This window comes from Aulonocara sp. 'chitande type north' Nkhata Bay, linkage group LG6 (assembly GCF_057382095.1).
Source record: "Aulonocara sp. 'chitande type north' Nkhata Bay isolate Kocher_YH1m ecotype deep benthic linkage group LG6, A_spYH_male_GT1.1, whole genome shotgun sequence".
In the NCBI taxonomy this organism is placed as follows: domain Eukaryota; kingdom Metazoa; phylum Chordata; class Actinopteri; order Cichliformes; family Cichlidae; genus Aulonocara; species Aulonocara sp. 'chitande type north' Nkhata Bay.
The window spans coordinates 10,448,394-10,457,491 of NC_141349.1; the positions used below are offsets into that span (position 1 = coordinate 10,448,394).

General features: G+C 41.7%; 1 protein-coding gene across 2 annotated transcripts; it reads left to right on the forward strand.

The window, feature by feature from the left end:
• Positions 1-963: 963 nt before the first annotated feature.
• On the forward strand, positions 964-8,026 carry LOC147327264 (uncharacterized). 2 transcript variants are annotated; one of them, XM_086294889.1, is made up of 4 exons: positions 964-3,975; positions 4,656-4,724; positions 4,892-5,025; positions 6,968-7,428. In XM_086294889.1, the coding sequence occupies exons 1-4, from the start codon at positions 3,499-3,501 to the stop codon at positions 7,209-7,211; spliced, it is 924 nt and encodes a 307-aa protein (XP_086151015.1). In that variant the 5' UTR covers positions 964-3,498; the 3' UTR covers positions 7,212-7,428. The 2 variants fall into 2 exon arrangements, with proteins under 2 accessions (XP_086151015.1, XP_086151016.1); XM_086294890.1 differs by lacking the exon at positions 6,968-7,428 and adding an exon at positions 7,808-8,026 and having other exon boundaries at positions 3,472-3,975; positions 4,892-5,044.
• Positions 8,027-9,098: the final 1,072 nt, after the last annotated feature.

Below are 9,098 nucleotides of genomic sequence, written 5' to 3' on the forward strand. Positions count from 1 at the left end.
CGCGATTACCCGATGCGCGATTCGAAGCTTCGACACACAGGACACATCACTAGTCCTATTCCTGTCTGCACACAGCCGCTCATAACAGAAGATCGCGACCATACTATGGACCCAGCAGACATTGAACTTCAGGAGTGACGCCGAGCAGCCTTTGCCCAGCTGGAGGAGGAACTCCGCTGGAAGCCATGGCTCACCCCTGACATCGGGCGCATTTTCCATGGCACTCGGCTGGCTCTCGGCGGTCCCCGGAGCTGCCGGAAGTCTCCACCTGTTGCTCCGCTGGCACTCAAGATGCGGCCGCTTCAGTTGGGAGTCCTCCGCGTGGCTTCAGGCGCTCACGCTTCATCCTCAGCGTCACCGTTCTGTGCACCGGAGGTTCAGTTGCTCACGCCGCCAGCTACCTCTGCTCAAAGGAAACGGCGCTCACGTCACCGTCATATGGACATGTCTGAGCAACCTCCGGTGGTGAGTCAAAAGGACTACACTTTCCACACTCCACCTGAGCTGTTAAACAGTAAAGACTATGAACTTACCTCAGACACTTTCGGGATTTCTTTTCTCGACGAGGATTTGGATTGGGAGGCCAGTTTTGGTTTGAATCCTCCCACGCTAGTTCATCACAATAAGCATTCGTCTGGGATTTTTAGTTCGAGGTCTGCTCGTTGGGGTGGGAACAAGCTAAAACCCAAGTTTGCCGAGTCTGTTTTTTTCTGAGACTGTGAACACTGCTAAACCTAAGACTACACAGACTGTTAAACGTGGTGGGAAAGGGTCGTCACCTATTTTTGATGGTCCGGTTTTCATTGAGCCTGCTCCTTTGCCTTCCTGTGCTCCTCCGCCCAGGGCGGCTGTAGTCCAGCAGTCTCCTGCACCTGTATCTGTTCCTCGGGTGAGGGGGGGGGGGGGCGGCGGCGGCCCAGCAGGGCCCAGTTTGTCCCTGCTCCAGTTTCCAGGCCAGCTGAGGCTCCGCTAGCCTCTGCGCCCGTAACTACTCCGCGGGTGGGGAGTAGCCTGAGTTGTCCTCAGGCTCGGTAGGCTCGGAAAACACTGCACGTGAAAGCGCATCAAATACGACTTTTTTGACCCTATGCGACACTTATCCGATCATGGCATGACAGTGTGAACAGCACAAATGCAATATTTTCAAATCCGATCTGGGTCACTTTCGTATGTGGTACTGAATCCGATACATATCTGATGTTTTAGAAAGCGACTGCTGTTTGAACGGTCATGTCGCATTAAATCAGTCTTTTACGTCACTGACACAAGACAGATGCCAATTATCAGCGCTGGAGAAGCGCCCAATAAGACATCGCGAACACTACCTGGCCATCCAGTGTAGATGTTAGTGAAACTGTTTGGAAGACAACGTTGGAGAAACGTGAACATTTTTATTTATAATGTATAATCTGCAGATTCTGACAGAAATCTGCAACTATCATTTGAAGCACCGATGCTCTCTAAAACAGCAATAAGGATAATTATTTTGTCATTTACATTATGTAAATAACTTAAAGCAAAAATTGGGAAACGTAAAGTCCGAAACAAGTCTTTATATTAAGGGCCATCAGTCAAACCATACTGTTTTCTACAGTCATTGGTCTAAACAGAGCGCGTTGTGTGTGACGTCTTGTTTTGCGAATGCGGGCCGCTTTGAGGGTTCACACGGGAGCGCATTTGCTGTCACATTTTATTTGTAGTGTGAACAAGAAGACAAAAAAATCAGATTTGATCAAAATATCAGAATTGAGCATTAAGACCTGCAGTGTGAACGTAGCCTAAATGCATCACTGTGCTGAGTATACATGTCGGCACGACGTGGTGGTGTAAAAAAGGTGGATCCACCTCAAAGTTCGACTTCTCAGTATTACTTTAAAAAAATGGTTCAAGTGCTTTGAATAATTTATATGACTTGGAAAAAAATGAGCATAGCTAAGGATATTAGTGCTAAGTCATGATTTTCTCAGAATGTTGCTGCTGCTCGCTGACTTTAGCTAACAGCAATTCCTGTATTTGATTCATGTTAAGTACATTTATGTCCTTAATCTTTAATTTTTTTATTAAACATCCTCATCTTGTATACAGTGGCTTGCAAAAGTATTCGGCCCCCTTGAACTTTCCCACATTTTGTCACATTACAGCCACAAACATGAATCAATTTTATTGGAATTCCACGTGAAAGACCAACACAAAGTGGTGTACACGTGAGAAGTGGAACGAAAATCATACATGATTCCAAACAGTTTTTACAAATAAATGACTGCAAAGTGGGGTGTGCGTAATTATTCAGCCCGCTTTGGTCTGAGTGCAGTCAGTTGCCCACAGACATTGCCTGATGAGTGCTAATGAGTAAATAGAGTGCACGTGTGTGTAATCTAATGTCAGTACAAATACAGCTGCTCTGTGACGGCCTCAGAGGTTGTCTAAGAGAATATTGGGAGCAACAACACCATGAAGGGATAAAGTTATTGAGAAATGTAAAGCAGGCTTTACATTTACAAGTCATACTAACTTTGACATATATTTTTATATGAATTGAAAACTTTCTGTCTGTACATAATTCCAACAGATTTTACGAGGTTGTAAGCTCACGTAGCCAAAACTCCAATAATGCTAACAAGCTTTCACCATTTCATTGGTCTGGTGATGCAACTACATAATGTGTTTTTAACAGACCCTAAACAACACCCTTTCAATGAACAGCAAGACACTTGACCCTACCGCCTACTGGTGTTGGCCAGAGGGGCCGATGGCGCGATATGGCAGCCTCGCTTCTGTCAGTCTGCCCCAGGGCAGCTGTGGCTACAACTGTAGCTGCCTCCACCAGTGTGTGAATGTGAGAGTGAATGAATTGTGGCATTGTAAAGCGCTTTGGGTGCCTTGAAAAGCGCTATATAAATCCAATCCATTATTAATGTGTGTGTGGGGTGGGGTTCAAAGTATACTGAAACAACAAACAATTTAGGCATTTCAATAAAGTTACATTATCTCTGCTCTTTACAAGTTCAAAGCCACAGACCAAATTGTGAATAGAACTGTAATTTCACTGTTTCACTTCAGCAGCATCAATCTTTGCACAGATAATCTTCATCTGAGGATTTCATGTTTATTGTCAAAGGAGATTATATGCTAGAAAATACAAAAAATAAATGAATAACAGTTTGGTGAGAAAAATATTGAGTTTGAGTTCAGTCCCAAGTTACTTTCACCAACTTGTCTCTGCTGTAATATTTGGATTAATTCAATGAAGTCTTAGAACTGTTAGCTTTATTTTAAAACCAACATTGTATAATATCAAAAAATACTTTTAGACAGGCCTGTGTTTTTGGCCTGTCATTTTTAAGCAGGAACCTCAGAAAGGTATTTATGAGTTTTGTTTGACATCAGAAAGTAAAAAGACTGCACAAAAGCTACACGTGTTACCATATTATATGACCCTTGCTATAACAGAAATGTATTAACCCCTTAATATTTTTTGTGTTGCTTTTTTTTTTCAGAATGGCTTTGACAAAGCTTCTGAACAACCGCCCTGACACGCCATATTCCCGGCCACCCCCACTGCACATGAAAATTTTAAAGTCCTGTGACCAGCTAAGGGTCACAAGCTGGGACTTCAAAGATGGAACACCAACACCTCTAATGACAAAGAAGAACACCATTGCGGCGATCACCAATGGCCAGACTGTGACAAAGATCACAATGTTTGAAGAATATGCCTCTAAAGTCCAGCTCGGGGGGTCATACATTATGAGAGGCCATGAACTCAGTGGCACAGGCCCCCCTTACAACATCAGTATCACAGCCAGGACACAATTTTTTATTTTTTTTTATTTTTTTAGGGCACCGACCCTAAGTGTGAGGGAAGGTCTTGTAAAAGAAGCAGAGGATCTTCTGCATCCTCTTGTTCCTCTCACCCCACTCAAGATGAGCTCCACACATGAGGGACTCATGACAGTTCAAGGGGAGGTGGTGGAGGTAAGTACTTGTGGTTCCATCAGAATTTACATGGATTTAGGTTTCCAAATAACCCATTATTGCCAGTATTTTTTACAGTTAAAATTTTGGTTTTTGCTGTCAAGCAGAGACTAAATTCTGTTAAGATTGTTAAGCACAATTTTTAAAAAATATTTACCTCAGACCATTTCTGATATTTTTGCAGCCAGTTTGCATTGTGCCTGCGTACATTTGTGTTGTAAGGGCTAGATTTTAATGAACAGTCTCTACTTGATAATAAAAACAAACAGAATAATTATTTTATACACTGCTGTATATAAATTCACACAAGGCTTCATCTAAATATATCCTTTATAATAAAAATAAAAGCAGATACAACAGAAATGGTCAAAAAGTACCCTGAATTGGGTATAATGGAAAACAAATAGATTTTGTATACCTGAAACTGGCAAACTTTTCATTTAAGTTGCAAAATGTATTGTTTACAGAAGGATTTCCTACAACCTGTTTCATAATCACAGTATATGAAAAACATCCTAATAACCGATACAGATAAAACTGCTTCTGATAAGATAAATGGCATGTGCAGAATACTTAACAACAACCATAACATAATCTAAACAGATTACTGAAGAAATAAAATCCTATCACAGATAACTACACTGACTATTACTGACATTAAATTTCAATTTTCTTTTCAGTTTTCTGCTGTAAAGAAGGTGCTGTTGGGAAAACAACATGTTCCCCTTAAAAACCTCCAGCTGAAGGAGGTAATGGTGCAATTTAAGTTTTATATTGAAAATGGTTAAACTAATGTGACAAATGTGACATTGCTGGTACAGAATGTATGAGGCTGTGAGCTTTTTTTTTTCCTAGTTACTGGACTTGTTGTTATTTAATTAATGAATCTTTAATTCTGTCATGTTTGTGATTTCAGGATGGTTTTACCATGACAATCTGCCTCTGGAGGGAGGCAGCTGCTAACAACTTCAACGTGGGAGACCACATCAGCCTCTCTCACGTTAAGCAGAGACAGTCCTCATATGGCGTACAGCCTTTACACAGATTGAGGTATGAAGAAGCTTTGTTTGTCTTATCAACAAATGTTTAAAACTATGTTTTCAAATTTGACATAACATTATATATTATATTATCTTACACACACACACACACAAACACTACATATAGATAGATAGAAAAGTTCCCCCCTCGCCCCTGCGGGCGGTCAATCCTTCAAGCTCGGGTCCTCTACCAGAGGCCTGGGAGCTTGTGGGTCCTGCGCAGTATCTTAGCTGTTCCTAGGACTGCGCTCTTCTGGACAGAGATCTCTTCTGGATAGGGTTGCCAACTCCCTGAAAAATAAATAAGGGACACCTCGTGGCCAGGGCCGGGCGACCCAGTTGTCTTCACCCTTCCCAGTTTGGTGAATTTTCTAGCTCTTTTTTTGTGTGTGAAATTATTTTTTTAACCATTTGACTTGAAGTTGATTTAAGTAGATGCATATTCTATTCTTTGTGATATGAACACATGTGAAACAAATGATCATTTAGCCATTTATTTTTAGCTCAAAATGACATTAACACAATAAAACAGGTCTCTTTCTTAAACAGAAGCCTGTCATGCTTAACTTTTGAGAATATAAGTAAATCTTTCTTTAAAAGAACTCTGTCCTGCTTAACTTAAAATTATAGAAAACAATAGAAGGAAAAATATTCTTGTAACAGTGCACATTTAGTGCATTTAGTACAATTGGCTTCAGTTGAGGTATTATTTCAGCTTTTCTAAAGCTAATCAGCTGCTCCTGTTTGTAAACCCGCTTGTTCCCATGAATACGCATCATAACTCATCATCATTATTCATCTATGTTTTACTTTTATGTATTAGTCATCTATTTGTTGTAATCATCTATCCTTGCAGTTGTTTATTACACTAAATAAGTTATATTATCACACTTCTGGCCACATAGCGCTGATATTCACTGCACATGCCCATATTAACTTTTTCCAGCCAGGTGTTTTCCTTTTCCCATTCTTCCCTTTCTCTGGGGGAAACAAACATTGCTGCGCTAATGCTGGGCTCACACTGTGCGGTTTTAGGCCTATTTTGAGCCGATTTTTGAGTCGTGCGACCGATTTGGTGATCGGACCGATTTTGGCCTTCATCGTGCGTCGTGTAGTATACGTGGGGTAACGAGAAGCGATTAACACCTCGAGCAGCTCCCGATCATCAATCGCTCGTGAGGGTGTCACCACAGGCGCTCACACTGCTCACGCGCAAACACGTAAACGTCGGTGAAAAAGACGGAGCAGCACAGCTGTGCAGCGTGTGATCTGGACACAAGCGATGGAGGCACAACTTGTAGAACTTTGGAAAGCTCATCCGAGCCTTTTCGATGTGGCATCACAAAATTATCACGACCACAACAACCGTGGAAATAGTTGGATTTACACTGCTGCTCAATCACAGCTGCCTGATCATGTTTTTCATTAGCAATTTAGCAAAGTTGATGGTGGTGGTGTGTCTGTGTGAGTGAAAGACAGAGAGAGCGAGCGACAGATTTTCTGTTATAACCTTCATTTTATGGACGCACAGTGTGAGCACTCAGGTCGCATCAGAGCATCGGGCGGTATAGTGTGAGACCCTGCATCGTGACCTACCAACTTCTAACCCCTGCGAGTCAATCGTGCAGTTTGAGCAGGAGCTGAATAACGTGACTGAAAAAAATTGCACAGTGTCTGCCCAGCTTTAGGTGTACTGTCGTCCGAGACTTGCACCGCAGTGTCGGTGTTTGTTTCCCTGTTGGCCATGCTTCTTGTTGTGGTCATCTGTTGTCTTCCGGTATTTTCTCCGCAAGCGACCTTTCCTCGACCAGTGAGATGAGCGGTAATCTGAATTGTCATACTCGAATTGTCATAAGTTTTTCCTTTCCAGTCACCTTTCTCACTCACTATGTATTAATAGACCTCTCTGCATTGAATCATATCTGTTATTAACCTCTGTCTCTCTTCCACAGCATGTCTTTATCCTGTCTTCCTTCTCTCACCCCAACCGGTCGCAGCAGATGGCCGCCCCTCCCTGAGCCTGGTTCTGCCGGAGGTTTCTTCCTGTTAAAAGGGAGTTTTTCCTTCCCACTGTCGCCAAAGTGCTTGCTCATAGGGGGTCATATGATTGTTGGGTTTTTCTCTGTATCTATGAAGCGCCTTGAGGCGACTTTTGTTGTGATTTGGCGCTATATAAATAAAATTGAATTGAATTGAATTGAATAAGTGTGCTGTCAGCTCATTGGTCACAAAGCAGGAGAGGGGCTGGGAATTATGTTTTCAAACAAAGCGTTAATTCCATTAACATTTATAGACTACTTTTGATTCTCACTGTATTACGGGACAAAGTGCGTCCCTTATTAGCTCAATACGGGACGTGTACTTTTGTTTCGAAATACGGGACGATTCCGTATTTTAAGGGACGGTTGGCAACCCTACTTCTGGACAGAGATCCCGCACCACTATGTCCGGTTGGTTAGCTGTTCCCAGGACTGCGCACCACTAAGATATTGCGCAGAACCCTCAAGCTCCCAGGCCTCTGGTAGAGGACCCGAGCTTGAAGGATTGACCGCCCGCAGGGGCGAGTAGGGTTTTTTTTTTTTTTTTTTTGTTTCTCCAGGTGAACATGATTAACCATTTTGGAATTGACTTACCTGGATGATTCAGCATGCATCAAGACATAATGTGTGTATGTATGTGTCTTGGTGACTTAGTGAAACCACGTGATGACCATAGGTTTTCTTTTTTCTTGTTGGATAATAAAAAAAAACAACATTTTCTGGGCTAAATGTGTGCCTATGCTGTGTCAACAGACAAAAGTCGAGGAGAGAGCTGACATCCTCATTGGTGTGGCCACGGCAGAAATGCCAAACCAGCTGGAGGTGTTGCTGGAGGATGGAAAGAGCCTGTTCATTCAAACTGGCCTGTGGAGTCTCTTTGATAAGGAACTGGAGGAGGCAGCAATCAAAGTTACTGTTAAAATTCAGGGAAAGCATATTGTACATATTCAAAAATATCAGTGCGAATAATTTAAGGAAAATATAAAGTTCCTTTGTTCACTTTGTTCTAAAATGTGACAGATTGTATTTTATAACTTAGGAAACAAAATTCATTCTTTTTATCAGTATTTATAATTTTTTATGACATTTTGTTAAGTTCTGTACTATAGTTAACAGTTTTAGTATTTTCCAGTGTTAAGTATTTGTATATTAAAAATTCTACATAATCTTATATTTGTGTTTTTAATTTTTAGAACACTGGAAGGCTATAAAATGTTTTTAAAAAAAGAAGAACAACAGCACAGTTCAAGACTTAATGTTGTATTTTGTAGATAAAAAAGGGGGCAGGTCTATAAACAATATTTGATTTGTACCTTTTGAAAAAGCCAACAAATTCAATGCCAATACAGCCAAACTCAGGAGATCAGTTAGGAGCACAGCTGAGCAAAGGTGATTCCAAAAAAATGGAGAGAAACTCTGCCATGCAGTGCCATGCTGAGCAGACTGGTTTACAGCCACAAGAGAGACTCAGTGTTCACAGATCATAAAATCTTCAGGGAGCAAAGCTCTCAGAGAAGCTATAATGCAATCCACAGATAGAATACAGTCAATAAGCTCCAAGTGAAATGTTAAACAGTGCATGGATAGCTTTTTGTTCAGCTTTTTCTTCGTATCCTTTTTCCCCCTTTCTAAAGTCTCTTCAGAGGCTTTGCAATTTGTCAAACAGCAGCTGGTAAAAAGGCTTTTGCAGTGAGGCAGGGAGCCTGTTCAAACCAGATTATGCTTGATTTGATGACTGCAGAGAACTTGGGGCTGACAGCTCAGATTCGGATCGGTTCTCCCTTGAAAAGGCATTAGTGTGTTCTGTCATGGCAGGATTTCTGTTCAATGTGCAGGTAGATTGAAATCAACGGGCACCAAAGACACCCAAACCTGAGGGATCATTACGTGACACCCAAAGCATCTGAGCAGTCTTATTCCTTCATCTGTACCAAATTACTCAGATTCACAGACGTCGTGCACAGCAGACCTGCAATACAACAATGAATAACAGGAGTTACGCCTGCGTTTGACAGGTCAAAATGTCACAGGGAGCAGTTCAGTT